Consider the following 16973-nt stretch of genomic DNA (forward strand, 5'->3'; position numbering starts at 1 on the left):
TATAAAATTCATAGGTGGTAAAAATCCCAGAGCTTTAAAGGTTCGGGAGTCCTCGAGAGCAGAAACGAAGGCAATATCTGTAGAAGGGAGAAGTACCAGTGTCCGCACAGGTTAACTAGGTAAAGTTTTACGGTCAGAATGGGAGAATTTATAGGTCAGATTGCCTTTAACACAACATTCTCTAGTGAGTACGAAAACCTCCGTAAATGCGGAGAATTAGTGAAGATAAAGACGAATCGATCCTTTGTATAATCGCAGCAGGTGTTCAAAAGAGAAAAATCCTATGGATATGAACGGAACTCCTTATATTTCAGGTGATTTAGCAGTTCGTATGATGTGGATTTATCAGGAAATGTTAGATAAGACCGATACCAAGTATGTTTATTGTGTTAAGCAGTGGAATTATAGAGCTGCTCAAGAAGATGGGGAAAGGTGTGAGGGATTTCAGAAAAAACAAATTTGAAAAGGTTGGATTGTTGAGGCACTAAACCTAACTTAAGTCTATCCCAACAGAAAATCTTATCCGGGTGAGATTGTAGACGTAGTTGTGATGGGAAGGGACGGACAAAGAACAAAGTGATACAGAATTTTGGAAATACAGTGTTCATTTGCTGAAAAGAAAGTACTAGAAAAAAAAATGGATGGAGACCGTGGGAGACAGGACAGGACTCTGGGGGACACCGCTGCTGATAGACAAGAGGATGGTCAACCAGTAGTAGCGAAAAATATCTGCCAGAGAAGAAGGTACTGAAGGAAGAAAGCCAAAAGACTTTCTTTTTCTTTCATGTTAGCTGAGACGGCACGGGCAGCTAAGGCCCTAATCAAGGCCATCCCATTAACGCATATATATGTACCCTCGCCTGAGCCAGGTACCCATTTTCTCGAACAACCCCGAAGGGTGGATGAACAGCTGGGTTGACTGTGGACTGACTGCCGCAACCAGGATTCGAACCTTTGCGCTCGACGGTCAGGAACGCAATGCCACGTCGTCAAAGGGGATAACCAGACGTTGGAATAGGAAAAGATGTTACCAGTAGATCTTGCTTATGTGAGACCATACTGATGATCGGAGAAGAGACTACGATTCAAAGTGCTTAAGTCCTTAGGATACTATTTCGTGGATTAATCCTTTTTCATGGTTTATTTCTTTCCTCACTCGTAGATGAAATTATTAGTCCATTGTATTATTAGATGTCGTTTTAATGCATATAATGAACAGTTTAAATTTGACTCCAACGACAACCCGCGCCGGGTGGAAAAAGGGCCTGGCAGACACCGGGTGACAGTGAGCCTGTTTGTTTACATGTGAACGCTTTAAGTTTCGCTGTGTGGATGTACGTAGCTTTTCGACGTTTTAATTGGTATGTATACATGCCAATACGATGTGTCGCACGGTTTTGTTCCGACCTACACCGGAATGACGTACGTTTAAGTATAAAGAAAAAGATGCATAAAATTTTTTTGTGTTAAGTTGCCGGTCATGTTTCATGTTAAGGTTAGAGCGAGTCAACGATGGGACACAAGTTAGCACAATGTTCATGTGTTATTTAACTAGTGTAAAATTAAACAAGGATGTTATTCTTTAGAGATGTTTATTGCTTAAAGCTTCCGTCATCCATCACAGTTACTAAATTTATGCATCTTGAAATTCAGTGTAGTCCACCATTTGTGAGGTTGTTTGTGTAATGTTTACGGCACGGGTTGGTACGGGTACTCTGTGTCGCACAGTTTTGGAGCGCCAACGATTGAACTGCCTGAAGGCTGTCTATCTCTTCCGACTGAAATGATAGTGAAGGACATTGTCAAAAGTTATATCATAGGTCACAAATTCACTTCTTGATCATAGTGACGTGACATTGTTCATCATTAAATCCTTTTATAGATTTTTTTTACTCTTTTTTTTTTTTTTTTTTATACTTTGTCGCTGTCTCCCGCGTTTGCGAGGTAGCGCAAGGAAACAGACGAAAGAAATGGCCCAACCCCCCCATACACATGTACATACACACGTCCACACACGCAAATATACACACCTACACAGCTTTCCATGGTTCACCCCAGACGCTTCACATGCCTTGATTCAATCCACTGACAGCACGTCAACCCCTGTATACCACATCGCTCCAATTCACTCTATTCCTTGCCCTCCTTTCACCCTCCTGCATGTTCAGGCCCCGATCACACAAAATCCTTTTCACTCCATCTTTCCACCTCCAATTTGGTCTCCCTCTTCTCCTCGTTCCCTCCACCTCCGACACATATATCCTCTTGGTCAATCTTTCCTCACTCATTCTCTCCATGTGCCCAAACCATTTCAAAACACCCTCTTCTGCTCTCTCAACCACGCTCTTTTTATTTCCACACATCTCTCTTACCCTTACGTTACTTACTCGATCAAACCACCTCACACCACACATGTGTGTGTACCGGTCACTGCTGCTTGGGAATGAGACCTATACACTCAAGTTGACGGATTGTCAACACACTGTACTCATGGCCGAACCTTTGCACCAAAGGAGAACAGCGCGATGCCATTGTTTTTTTTTGTGTGTGTGGTCTGAGGACGAGAAAGGGTCTGAAACTCACAGATTAACTGTGCAGTTTAGGGATTTGAACTGACCACAGTGGAGCATGTACAGATGAATTGAAATGTTAGGGGGAAAAAAAAAGTCATAACTGCCACGGACGCAAAACGTCCACACTGTAAGCTCCACTATGGCAGAAATGATCACTATACTGTACAGATAATCTGTGAATCTCGGATCCTTTCCTCACCGACAGACCACAAACAAAAGAGAAACAAGATTCTAATTTGTTCCAAGTCGACAAAGGTGGGGCCATTGCGTAACAGTGTGACATGTCAGCAACTAGTTTTTCTGCGTTATCCGAGACGGTACAGACAACTGAAACCCTAATCGTGGCCATCTCATTAACTATATATATATATATATATATATATATATATATATATATATATATATATATATATATATATATATATATATATAGATAGATAGATAGATAGATAGATAGATAGATAGATAGATATAGAAAGATATTCTAACCTGAGTTAGGTACCCATTTTATCAGCCAACTCTTAGAGGTGGATGAACAGCTGGGTTGACTGTAGATCGAATTCCGCAACCAGGTTTCGAACCCGTGCGCTCGACCCATGAATGCGTCACGGTCAGGAATGCTAACAGCTGCACCAAGGAAGTCCAATTGAGTGTAAAGGTCTCATTCCCACGCAGCAGCAGCCGTTACGCTTAGTGTTCACAGCAACACCAAATCCTACAGTATGTCCAATTCTAGAAAAGAAAGACAAAACACACTAGGTATACTTTTTGACTTGCCCAATTGGCAAATGAGGTTCAGAGAAACGAATATATTATACATACTGTAACTCGTTTCCATTATCAACACCAAAGTATAGCTTGTAGTCACTATAAGCAGCTTCTTATAATACCTCCTTGTTCAGACATGCAGGTTCAAAGCCACGTTGTGTAATACAACGGAAGTCACGTCCCTTCTCCTCAGCGTACCCTGTTCTTGAAAACGTCTATTTTTTTTTTTTTTTTTTTCCACCACCGCGAGCATGGAAACACTGTGTCCACAGGTGAGCCATTGGAATGGACTCACTTTTCCTGTAGATTATAGTTCATATTGACCAACACACGATGCAAAACTACGATTATTGATGGGACAAGACTCTCCAAGGGGCATCTTTTAAGGAATTTTCACCATTAGGGCAGATTTTCAGAAGGGCATATTTATGCGCGTGGAGATCAGTGATAATAGAGAGCTCACGAGGAATACAACGATTTATGTTGGTATACGGAAATGGGCCATACCATTCTGGGGCCAAAAATGGATTTTTGCTCTTGGGTACTTGATTAGAGGAGGACGGGCCTTCTGGGGAGGAATGGATCCAAAACTTGGCATGTTAAAAGACGCCCTGAACAGAGGCACGCACAGATCTGCGAGTGTACGTGGAAGTACCACTCGAGTGTATGTGGAGGTGCAACTCGTGTGTATGTGGAGGTGCCGCTGGATGGAATAACCCAGGTCTTCCCTTACCTCCCTCCCTCCTTAGTTATCGCTCTCCACGGTCTGACAATGCTTTAAACTCATGAAGGTAGATTAGTTATCCCTGAAGATAGAGAGAAACATTACTGCCTACGTATTCCCTGCACGTCGAAGTAGGCGACTAATTTATCTCTGGAGACAGGGTAGAATACTGCCCATGTATTCCCTACGTGTCGTAGAAGGCGACAAAGAGGGGCGGGAGCGGGTGACTGTATATCCTCCCTTCCTGCATTACTTTCCAAAAGAAAGAACAAAGCAAGCAACTAAGTTCTTGACGCTGCCTCGCTCACGCGGGAAATGGCTAACACGTAAAAAAAAAAGGATAGTATTTATTAAGCGTACTTGCCACTCAGCATTTTGAAGACGGACTGTATCGAGGCTTCCCTTGAAGCTGCGCATACCATGGATTTCAATTTTTTGTCATATGATATCGGTCTTTAAATCGTTCCTTATCTATTGCTAAGTTACGGGTTTCACTCAAGCTTTGATTCTTCTCTTTGGGTTACTGAAAAAAAAAAAGGTGTTTGCGCTTCAAAGAAAATAGGTGTTGAGGAGGTAGTACAAAGGAGTTCACACTGTAGCAGACCATTTGGCCTCTTTGTTTACAGTGCGTCATGATTCCTGGACGGAAAAGTTACATTTTCTGGAAAGAGGCGAAACAGGCAGGGTAACATAGGCGGACGATCAGAAGCACATTCCCTCAAAACACGACGAAGAATACCATCGGCTGTATATCCTTATTTCGTGTGCCCAGAGAGAGAGAGAGAGAGAGAGAGAGAGAGAGAGATGCCCTTTGGACTATACGAAAATAGACTGTAAGGAGGGGCATATCAAAAGAGGTGCCTTGAGGAGGTGTTTGAGGCCTGTAAGGTCCGTTTAGAAAAAAAAAAAAAAGAAGAGATCCGGAAAAAGTTGCTTTGTGAGTAGGAGTGACAACTGAAATGTAAACATAACGGAACGTGAAGAAAAGTAGCAGGAGAATCCGAGGTACTGTTGGCCAAGAACATGGAAGACCTATCGTTGGATTAAAGGAATCCATCTACTCACGAGCAACCACTTTACTCCCCACACCAGTACTCATGCATCACATATCCCCACCCACCATAACATAACCCCACACCACATCACAACACCACAACCCCCCCTCCCACACCAACCCCGACAATCTACAGTACTCCTTCCCCCAAGACGGACGCACTGCATGAAGACACTGCATCGCCTCCCTCCACATCCTGACCTGAATGCCCGTCGTGCCATGACCTCACCTTGTTTCGAGAGTAGCGTCACCTCACACATGAAGACGCCGGTACAATCCTTCTTGCGAATCTTATTCCTCTGGTGCTTGATGGACAGCATCTCGCCGGAGGTCTCAACCAATAACTTGTTATTCTTACAGAACTCCCACCTGAAAACAGCAATGCCTTAGCGTCTTGGATACCCATAACCACAGGTAGTGAATCTACTGACATTGGTTGATTTTATGTATGTGCAAGTTTGTTTCACCATCACGTCTGTTTAGATATGCGTGAATGCAGAAATATTGTGGCGCATGCAGTGCCCACAGGACAAGCAAAGTTGTGATTCAGAAGCACATAAGCAAGCAAGTAGAGAGAGAGAGATAATTCACTGGATTATATATCTCAGGTGATCTAGCTCATATCCAACATGGTCAGGAGGAGGGGGGAGCACTGTCATGAAAGATGATGTGTGGGTCCTAACCTGCGGCCGTCCGCCTTCACTAAGAGCTTCTCCCTCTTGCAGCCGCTGGACGCCAAGTTCATCACTGGGCACGACAGCTTCAGCGACCCACCCTTGGGAGCCTGCAGGTCAAACAACGCCCTGGGATAAGTACAAGACTGTAATCGTGGTCAGACATTAGCTGGATCATGGGAATATTCTAGCATCTCGTCACCCAACACCATATTTCATGCTAGATTAGGTTCGGTAAGGTAAGGTACAAAGCTAAATTTAACCTAACACCCTAGCTAGCTAGCGTAGGTTAGGTAAGGTAAGGTACAAAGCTAGATTAATCTAAGCTAACTTAGCCTACCTAGCTAGGTTAGGTTATAGTACAAGCCTAAATTAATCGAACCTAACCTAGCATAGAATAGAAAAACGTTAGGGTCATTGCTAAGTTATTTTAGGTAAAGTACAAACTTAAACGAACTTAGCTTACAAAAACGTTAGGGCAAATGTTCATGTGATTCCATTAGCTGAACCCTTTGGAAACGACGTTACGACCCTTGAATACGATGGTACGACCCTTTCCAGTGATGACCTGGCCTTTGACCTGACCCTTTAAGGTCAAAGTCTAGGTCATCGTATAGGACTAATTTAGTGAACTATTTAGCTGAAAGTTACTCTGTCTCAGCACCATAACCTGACCTTAAAGATGACACGGCACTTCCTCCTCTTTCTGCTTCCGTCCGAGGTGAGCAGGAAGGGTCGTCCGACGGCCACAGTGTAAGTTTTCGTACACGTCGACACTTGGTAATCTGCAAAGGTAAACATTCAGTGGAATGAAACGTGTAGCGAAAGGTGCAAGGCTACGAAAGGTTAGAGCCTGAGGCTGTGTCGTCTGATACAAGAATTGGTTTGGGTGTAACGTGTTTTATGTTTGCTGTTGAACACCTCGGCTGTGGTGTTACCGGACTCCGCCTGCTTGAGGTTATACTGTTGAAGCGTCTCCTTTGGTAAGGACGTATCATCACCAGGTTATATAATACACTGGACCAGAGTCTGTACCGAGCCAGCTGAACACATTATAAGAGTGTGAGTTAGTATGTCTACTATCGTCTGAATCTGACAATTCATGATTTTTCTAATTAAAGTAACAAGGACTGATAGTATATCACCACGCAGATGATAAAGTAGTGCCATCGTGTTTGTCTATTGCGTATTTAAGACTTTGCAATTATTTGTTGAAGCGTAGAATGAGAGCGTAACATTGTGTTATATGAAGGGTGTTGAGCTAAATGTCTCCCCATGTGTGATTCGAATATTCCACGTTCAATTCTTTAGGTACTGAGAAGTTTCTTTGACATAACTTCCTATACCAGCTATTCACAGCAAGAGAATGAATCTAATGTTGATGATCTCTCCTATATCCCTGAGGAGAGGCGAGAAAGAAAACTGGCTGCGTACCTCCTGGTGTCGTAGGGTGCGACTAAGAGGGGCGGGGGCTGGAAATCTTTCCCTCCTGCATTATTATCGAAAATAAGGAAAGGAGGAAGAAAACAAGCAGGATATTTCCTTGAAGGCGTAGACGTCTGTTCTTGGCGCCACCTCGATTCGGCGGGAAACAGCAACGAGATGGATTACCCACTGGGGCCCCCCATTTCGATATGTATCAATTCTCTAACTCTGCCTCTTTCTTTGAGTCTACTCCGCTTAAAAAGCGCTCTTCCCTTATGCCATTTCTGTGTCCCTCTCCTGACTACATTTTCCCCTCACAGTGTCTTCTGTATATCTCCTCTTCCTTACTTCATTTACCCTAAAGTCTACACCTATCTAAAAGTTTCTTTCGTTACCCTCAGGGAGTTCTTTACCCCCTTGGGTCCTGGCAGACCCCCGGAAACTGACGAGTAGCCTAGCCAAGATCAAAGCCTATTAGAACTCTTATCGAAAACTTACACTGGAAGTTGAAATCCCTCTTTTGCTGATTGTTACTGTTTTCCTTTCTTCCCTTCCTAATGGTCGTAAAGCCTCTGATTTTCTTCTGCTGGTCGCTTGTTTCCTGCATGATTTCGTCCTGTGTTCGCGTCTCATTTCCGTCATAAGCAACCCTCATATCTCCTAAGATTTCGATTGCTTTTTTTGAATCGTCTTCCGTACCTTGTTTTGCCTTCTCTCCTGGTGCTCTTTGCTTAGAATTTGTCTCATTTCCCTTAATGTTTCGGTTTCTTTCGTTTTTTCTTGATTGTGATAAGATATCCATTCTACCTAATTCTTCCCTGATTCTTGTTTTATTTCTTTTGGTATTTTGTTTTCCTCTCTTTGATTTTTGTGATGATTTTTTCCTCCTGCCCGATTTCACCTCACGTTTTTTGTCATAACTTTTATTTTGTTCATGTTCTATGTTCTGTGATGATTTTTTCTTCTTGCCTAATTTTCCCTTACGTTTTGTCTTGTTTCTCGTCTTATTTCCTGTCCTCCTCAGTTTCCGCGATGAAACTTTCTTCTTTCTGTCTGTTGGATACTTTGAGACATCTTTATCTTCATCGTTATAGTCGAACTTTGTTTCCTTTCTGACTTTCTTACGACGGTTTGCCGTTTCCCGGATTCCCTCAGCCAACAATGAATCCACCCTGGAACTCTCAGGGCTTTCCTCATCTATTCCAGCTCGCTTTAAATAGGTTCCTGTCATTCCATCTTTCTCGGAATACTTCTTGTTCAGTTCAGTTTTCTTTAAGATGCTACTTCTTCCTTCTTTTCCTGTTGGTGTACTGTCCTTGTCCATCGTTTTCTGTTCGTTTTCAGTTATTTCTACTCCGCTATACGACCTCTTACGGTCGTCATCCACCCGCAGTTTCGTCTCGGAGCGCTTACTCTCGGAATCCTTGTCTCGGACCTCTGCTCGCTCCCTCAGCATCTGTTTTATGTCTTCTCCTACGTCGTGTTTGATTCTGTTCTCTTCGAAAGCGTCACCCTCTTCCAGCCTCCCGGTCGTCTTGCAGCGGGTTCTCGGCATGACCTGGAGTAGGATGAACGCCAGGATGAGGTAAAGAGGCGGTCCTTGCTTCATGCTGGTAGTGGCGGCCCGGGAACCTGCAAATTACATAAGACGTCACCATTTTAGAATTCTTGGAATGGATGGATCTCTGTTATGTGTTGATTGATAAGGGCAACGTTTGTTATAACTCTTAGATGCTAATGTTTATTGTAATGTACGGAAATGTGTGCAATCATTTTTTGATGGCTTATACAAAAATCATGACCATTATATATATATATATATATATATATATATATATATATATATATATATATATATATATATATATATAATTGAAGCGATTCGGCATATGAGGGGCGACGTGCTATTAATGGACTGAACCAGGGATTATGAAGTGGTCAGAGTTGTGCATACGGTTGTTGTTGAAATATTATTTATAATAGCACGAAACCTCGTGTGTAAATTTGGCCATTTTTTTTTCCCCCGTCTGTTCCAGACGCTATATTTCATTATCATTATACAACGCCAGAGATAGTTTCGCAGAGTTTCTGGGGCTAGAACCCCAGGATTTCCCGCCTAGGGGGCTCCAGCAGCTTCAGAAAGGCTGCGCTACTCTCAGTAGCAGGGAGACAGGGTGAACTCCTTTGATACGAGAAGTCTGTTGGAGAGACAGAACTCGCGTTTCGTCAACTGATAATGATGCAGCCAAGCCAGATGTGACTTTTCAGTCACGACGTAACCCCAAGCAGACTAGGAGAGTGTGGAGGGAAAGAAGGCCCTCTTTAAGTGCAACCCATCCCCATTACATTTACTCGGCTTCTATTTCATCAGCCGTGTATCGGGCCAGTTTTTGAAAATCTGTCATGGTCCGCCTGTACGTTGATGCAAACTACCTCCTCCTCCTCCTCGCTTTTCACTTCACCTCATGACCTTTTGGGCCTCATGACCTTTTGGGTCACCCGCCAACATAACGTCGATCAAGACTGCTGATCCCAGAGAGGAACCCTACGGGACTCCACTGGTGACCTCAACTCACCTTTGAAGTAGTTCCTTCGAGATGCGTCTCTTGTGTTCCCTCCAGCTTAGGTCATCTTCTATCCCTCTTAGGGGATACGAATCGTGGAAACTACACGAAACTCGACAACCTTTCCAGAGTAACGTAAACTGGGGAAATAGGGGTTCAGTAACCAGGGTAATGTGATCAAAGATTCTGTAGAATTTATAATGACGGAGTAAGAACGTTGGGTACCTCTACCTTCATATACAGAGGGAAGTCTAAACACAAGGGAGGAACGTTCCAGAAAAAGCAAAGAAACGCGAGCGCAGGTGTGTGTGTGTGTGTGTGTGTGTGTGTGTGTGTGTGTGTGTTACTGGACTGGAAGTGGTCGCACCACGAGCGGGAGGTCACGTGGGACGACATTATACCATTTTAAGGGAAAGGGAGAGTATATATAGTCGTCCCTTTTCAAAGATGCCCTACCTTACCGTTCTCCCGCATTTAAATCACCCATCACTAATACCCGTTTTCTTACATCAAAACTGCTGACATACTCACTTACCTGCTTCCAAAACACTTGCATCTTATGATCTTTTTTCTCCTGACCAGTTGCATAAGCACCAGTGATAACCCATCTCCCGCCATCCACTTTCATTTTTACCAACATCAGTCTAGAATGTACTTCCTTACACCCGATCAGACACTCCCGCAACTCCTGCTTCAGGAGTAGTACTATTTTTTCCAACCCCTGCTTTACACTTCAGACATTTCCAAACCATTCTTCCCTGTTGCTCTTGAGCTTTGTTTCACTCAGACCCAGAACATCCAGGTTTCTTTCTTCAAACATTCTACCTATTTCTCCTCTCTTGTCCTCTTGGTTACGTCTTCACGCACATTAATACCCAAGTCTGAGCTCTCGAGGAGTATGAGCACTCCCTACTTGGCTCCTCCCGTTCCTTCTTTTAGAAAGTGATAGAGAATTTTCATATATATATATATATATATATATATATATATATATATATATATATATATATATATATATATATATATATATATACACACACACACACACACACACACGTTTTCCCCACCTTTGTGAGGCAACATCAGGGGGGAAAATGGCCTCATTTGCACGCATCCACTCTCTGGCTGTCGATTTTTTCTTGTTTGCTGTTGTTCGAGTATGAGAGTTCCTGTGTACGATGATTTAGTTTGTATTTCGAGATCAAATGATTACCTAAGATTATCTACCGTTTTGATACATATCAAGAGACATTCATTATTCCCTGGGTGGACATGTATGGGCCGTGCTTGCTACTGTCTTTCATTATCGACAAATTAACATGCAAGAGGCGTCAAAACGCCGCTAAAACTGTCAACAAAACAAAATTGTGCAGAAAAGGCAAATTCTCCATTTTTTCTCCTATTGAGACGACATAAGAATGGAATGGCATTTTGGCATATTTAAAAAAAAAAATGCATTCTCCTCGAAGTGTATTACGGTACACATAACATCAACTTGAAGCTGAAGTAATTTAGGTAAGCATTTTAGCCTTTGTGATGTACTTCATTCAATTTGTAATTCTTTGAAAAAAAAATGTTTTGGATCCTGACGTATATATTAATTTCCATTTTTAAATTCACCTATGATATGAAAGAGAAACAAGTTGGTAATAGAATCCCTATGCCATTTCTCATAACCTAAATAAACCTAGTATGTATTTAGTAATGTGTATCATGAGGTCAGCTTGCGAGTTATGGTGAACCCAAAATGTGTAATTCACATTCAAGTGAGTATCCGCATTACTTTACTCATAAAATGTTTATTAATAGTTTATAAATCACCTTCATTAATCGAAATACCTCATCCGTTATGAATGTATTACGATCACGGAACATCTGCTGGTGACCGGACGCTTAGTACAGCTTTTCAAGAAAGAGAAAAAGTTCACCAACTCCTCGGCCATATCCGATTTCACACGTGAAGATTGTTGGTTGACAGTAGTATAACAACATTTGCATAAAATGCACGATATGGAACCCAAGACCATGCGATTAGTGACAGAAGCGTCTTTTGTCATACGCCTGGCACTCACCTCAATAGAAGAATCACATGAACGTTTTCCCAAAGTCTCGGGCTTTTGCGATCTTGAAGACGCTCCCTGCTGAATCTATAACACAGACAAGTAGCACAAGTACATTATCGGTTATGGAGGTCTCTCACTTATTCCCACCGGTCCACGAGTCACAAACAATATGCAGCGCACACGGACTTGCTTTTGAGTGCAGCCACACACGTGGACGTCGACCGCGGTAAAGGGCCTCTGTAGATTTTTATCGTGAAGCAGCTGCAGCGAAAACGAAACAAATCGTCGCTGTCGGGAAATGGCACCTGTGTCGGTGACTGCTGCTGCTGAGGAAATATCACTTTTTACTTCTGCTCTGTAAAACTACAGCTTCACCCAACAAGTCTAGTCCAAAAGCTACAACTATTGTGGGGGAAAAAAAGAAATAGAATAAGTACAAAGCCGTGCGACAAAACGAGTCCAGGTGTTAGAAATGTAACGCGCGAGTAGAGACGAGGAATATTCTAAGAAATATAGACATCATATTGACCTAATACAAATTTGCTCACTTCTGAACAAATTCGACAACGTAATTTACAAGGATCATTTTGGTTTTGAAGAAAATACAGTAACTAGGACATGGAATAAAGCTTAAGCTTAAACGATGTTATCCTAACATAACCAAAATAGCTTTGCAGACATATGTATTGCTTTGTCGTAAAATGTTGCTAATCCTAAAGAAAAAAAAATCTGCAAAATAAGTGCAATAGCAATGAAATATATACATATAAAATGTATACAATAGTTCCTTTACTCATTCCAGACCCAAAAACAAACTGTGGTGTAGCAGAGGATGGTATTGTATTGTAAGATCAGAGAGTAGAATTTTTCCCTTTCGCGCTCTCTGGTCAAATTCCATGCAGGTTTTCTTTACAAATGCATGCCTTTCTTCCATTTATCCCCTGTGGACTGTCATTGCTGGAAGGTAGGGAGAGAGCCTTCTTATTGCCTTCTCCGTACCTCATCCACTTAGATTAGAAGTAGGGATAGATAGAAGTTATACATGGATAATTTAGACATCGTTCAAGGGGCCGTCTGTTATCTGACTCTCCCACGTACCATAGATGCAAGGGTAATGGGGTCGTGTTGTTTACATTCTTCCCAGCGATCGTGGAGTTCCACAGAAGTGGAAACGCATCACTCTTAAGGATTTGGATCCCGTTGCTACCAAACGGAGAATGTGGCGATACTCTAAAGGTTAATGAAGGGAATCTACTAGGATTAATGGAACTCACGGAGGGGTTGGAGCCACATGAATAGCTCATGGATCACATATGATCTTACAGTTATAACTGGTGTCAACGAGGAAAATGTTCCAACACTACTGAGGAGAGTCAGTGTTTTGCCACTCTATAAGAAAGAGAGGTGGCAGAGACGAAGCCCAGAACTGCAGACCAATATTGTTAATGAGTATGGCTTGCAAAGTAGTGGAGAAAGGAATTGGGGAGCAGATAGAGGATTGCTTTGACTATCACAGGTTGCTTAAATGTGGTAGACAATGTGGATTCCTAGTATAAGGATTTTGCTAGAGGAGTCTATTGGATTTCTATGAGCAAGTTAGAAACGCCATAGAAAACAAGTGTGGTTAGATGGATTGTACATTCTTTGACCACTCGAGGGGCCTTGTAATGCTGTTCCCAACAGAAGGTTGCTAATGAGGCTAGACATCCGAAGTGAGGTTAGAGGATGCTTGTATCAATGGCCTGACAGCTTATCTGAGCCTCCTCAAGCTGGGCAAGGGTGATTCTTGACTCGTAATGTTGTGGTTACTACTGTTTTTAATCTATGTAGGTGACTTACCGCGGATCAAGCCTGAATACGTTTGCTGATGATGCCAAAATTATGAAGGACGTGTAGAGTAAGAAAAAATAAGGCCAAAATCCTGCAAAGAGACCTAAACAAAATGTTTAAAGCGGTGAAACAAAACGGTAAGGAATATGATTCTGGAAGAATGCGGCCGTGACGATAGAAGAGATTAAACCCTCAAGGGATTGAGTATTGTCCTGAGGGAAACAGACCACAAGAGTCTGTGCAAGGGATCTAGTCACTGGTACGTGCGAGGGATCAATGAGGGAGAAAGAAACTCTATATTTGGTTAATGTCGGAGCTGCCATCAGGTCCGTGGACAAAATGAGGTAAGATTATATACTACGTATTCGAGCCAAACGAGTATGGCAGAAGAGTCTGGTCTTCTCGCGTGAGGAGTCACAAACAACCACTGGAAATGGGTCCAAAAAATGCCAGAAAGAGAGAAACGAGAACTGACTAGTAGCAGTCAGGACGGAGAGAGAGAGAGAGAGAGAGAGAGAGAGAGAGAGAGAGAGAGAGAGAGAGAGAGAGAGAGAGAGAGAGAGAGAGAGAGAGAGAGAACCATCGAATAAAGGATGAATAAGGAGAGACATGATAACCATAGATGAACATTAAGGAGACCAAAATGACGTGAACAGAAGAACAGTCCTTGAAATCAGAAGAGAACCCAAAATAAGTGCGCTTGCCTAAAGTTAGCTTAGGAAAGTGTACGAAGGGGCGAGAGGGAGCAGTTCTCAAGCAACTGAGTTAAGGACCCGTGGAACGAGGTAAGTGAAGAGGATGTAGATGTAGGCAGCATTGGAAAATTCAGATGGTGTTCCACGTGTTGATGCTTCCTCACCCCCCTTATATATACAAATAGATATCAAATAGATAATAAAACAAACTCACACACACGCGCGCGCGCTTACAGTAGCATGGTTAGCTGGCTCACGGCCAACGCAGCTGTTCATCCTCCCTATTTGGGGCTGATCAATACATGGCACCTGGCGTAAGCTGGGACGTGTGTATCTTATAATATCGAACCATCAGGACCCCTTTCCCTGACTGGGCTTCCTGCAGCTTCAGAGACAGCGCTACTTCCGGTAGTAGGGAAATGATAGACTTCTTCGAACGAAGACGTTCCTGGACGAGACTGTAATTGACTTTGGTGAACAGACGATGATACAACCTCGCGGAAGTGACTTTCCACTCTCTGCGTAACCACAAACAGCGGTAGTCTGAGATGTGTACTTATGCCTCCATATAACGTTAAGGTATATATATATATATATATATATATATATATATATATATATATATATATATATATATATAAGAGATGGGGCAACATGTGCAAAACTCAGATCTCGCAACGCGATAGTAGTATTACGAATAACGAATTCGTACGATGACAATTGTATTTTATCAGACAGTGTAAATAGAGTTCCTCGGCCTCACTGTTATCTATGATCCTTGCGAATGATATGCTTGAGGGAATTGAACCATACTTGTGTGTATTTTAAACTGAATTCCAAACATATGAGAGGGGTTAGGGACACAGAGTACGATAACCTGCGAACAAAGATAGAATATGAAGTTCAACTCAAGACAAGTGTGTGTGTGTGTGTGTGGTAATCAGGAGGGGAAATAGGCACAGGGCTGCTAGGTAGGTCAGGGTTGGATGCCAAACCTATCCTCGATAAATCATATCAAATGGGATGTTAAGAGGAAGTTCTCGTCTTAGCGTCAAAAGTGCCTTTAAACGCAAATAAGGCGATGCTCAGAAACAGTTATGCTCGTCTCAAGACAAAGGCTATCTCACCAGGTAGGTCTCCCTAAACGAGGAGATACTCATTTTTAGAGAAGGTCCAACGGAATATGTCAAAAATGGTGACATGATTAAGTGGGATTATTTGCAAGGAGAGGAGAGAAGCTTTTGAATCACTTACATTAATGGAGAGAATATCAAGGAAGTATCATAATTTATCCTCGTATTCCTTTAGAATCATGATAATGGTCATTTTATCCACGTTGAAGCTATATGGGATTGGTAAAGTTACTGGTCATTAAATGGACGCTGATAAAAAGGAGAGCCAGTAAAATTCGTCTATGGGAGGAAAATAATGGCTGTATGACAAAAATGAATAGAATGATGAAATTATTTGGAAATTCAGAATCCTGCACAATAGAAATGAGTTATAGATATGCGGTTCCACGGTGTAAAGCTGTCCCCTTGAACTAGGTACGAACAGGGAACGTACAATTTTGAACCATTCGAACCAGTATCCCTTCATCCGATGTGTACTGCTACGGGACAAGGTACACGTTTACTTCAACAGCTTATCCGCTTAACTTTATCAGTCATATGATTCCCTAAAGACGGCTGACCTGATTCTTAAGGGTTAGCCCAAAGACCATGTCATCATACCCAAAGGTCGTACCGTCGGGCTCAAAACAGCGCAAAAAAGACTCGTATTCTTTCGCTAGAATTTGAGAAATTCAAAGTTTGTTACGATGAAATTATATAAAGATATAATCCTGACATCTCTTCAGACAAGCAGTATATAGATGAACATAATTGGAGACATAAACAGGACGGAAATACGGATTATAACAACACATGAAAATCAGCCAGAAAACAACGAACACAATTCGGCTTAATATCTTCCAGGTGACCGAATCGCTATTTATAAATGAATAACGAGCGCTCAAAGTTATTGACCTGTAGAAGGGTGCAGCACAGGTGTAATACACGTGTGCTGGTCTGTTCACCACATGTTCAACGCATTTGTTCCTGTCTGATGCATCCTACCCGTGCAAACACCCCTTGCGCCACCTCCCCCTCCACGTCAACACTCCACACACACATACAGTGTTCACTATTGTCGGCTGGTTCCCCTTCCGTCCTTCTTATAAAGTAGATGAATATTTTTCATTTGAAAAGCTAGAAAACTTAGGTATTTCTCCAGTTTTATATTTGTATGTTTATTTATTTCTTACGTGTGAAAAATCACCTCTACTCTATCCATCAGCAAGGGCTGTATGTACGTGTGGATGTAGTGTTAACATTATCATAAAGACCTGAAGGTGATGGAACTTTTACGATAGCTGGTTGAAATTATGCTAATGGCCTTGCCTCTAGATAGGTCTAAAGTCCAAGGAACCAGAAAACTATTCGATCCATTAACAAAAGCAGGGGTCATATGCAATGAGAACGTACATGGTTTTAGAATCGTCTTGAACATATGAAAGTATTTAAGGATTTTTGATGGGTAGTTATGATTTGACGTTGACGGTC

The 16973-nt window shown here is 42.2% G+C and overlaps 1 protein-coding gene across 1 annotated transcript; it reads right to left on the reverse strand.

Annotated features, from left to right (window-relative positions):
• Nucleotides 1-1634: 1634 nt before the first annotated feature.
• LOC139759909 (uncharacterized) lies at nt 1635-12055 on the reverse strand. Its single transcript, XM_071682501.1, has 6 exons — nt 11855-12055; nt 7717-8850; nt 6469-6578; nt 5803-5903; nt 5349-5488; nt 1635-1778 (listed from the first exon to the last, which is right to left on the reverse strand). Exons 2-6 carry the CDS (start codon nt 8825-8827, stop codon nt 1690-1692), a joined length of 1551 nt encoding a protein of 516 aa, XP_071538602.1. The 5' UTR covers nt 8828-8850; nt 11855-12055; the 3' UTR covers nt 1635-1689.
• Between the last annotated feature and the right edge of the window lie 4918 nt (nt 12056-16973).

This window comes from Panulirus ornatus, chromosome 3 (genome assembly GCF_036320965.1).
Source record: "Panulirus ornatus isolate Po-2019 chromosome 3, ASM3632096v1, whole genome shotgun sequence".
NCBI classification, from domain to species: domain Eukaryota; kingdom Metazoa; phylum Arthropoda; class Malacostraca; order Decapoda; family Palinuridae; genus Panulirus; species Panulirus ornatus.

Bases quoted from the DNA above. Each gene is read 5' to 3' on its own strand.
- LOC139759909 (XM_071682501.1), bottom strand. From the start codon at position 8,827: ATGAAGCAAGGACCGCCTCTTTACCTCATCCTGGCGTTCATCCTACTC. The intron at 6,579-7,716 runs GTAAGTTTTCGA...TTACCTTTGCAG, and splicing joins GAGGGATTTCAACTTCCAGT to ATTACCAAGTGTCGACGTGT. The intron at 5,904-6,468 runs GTCAGGTTATGG...TTTGACCTGCAG, and splicing joins AGTGCCGTGTCATCTTTAAG to GCTCCCAAGGGTGGGTCGCT.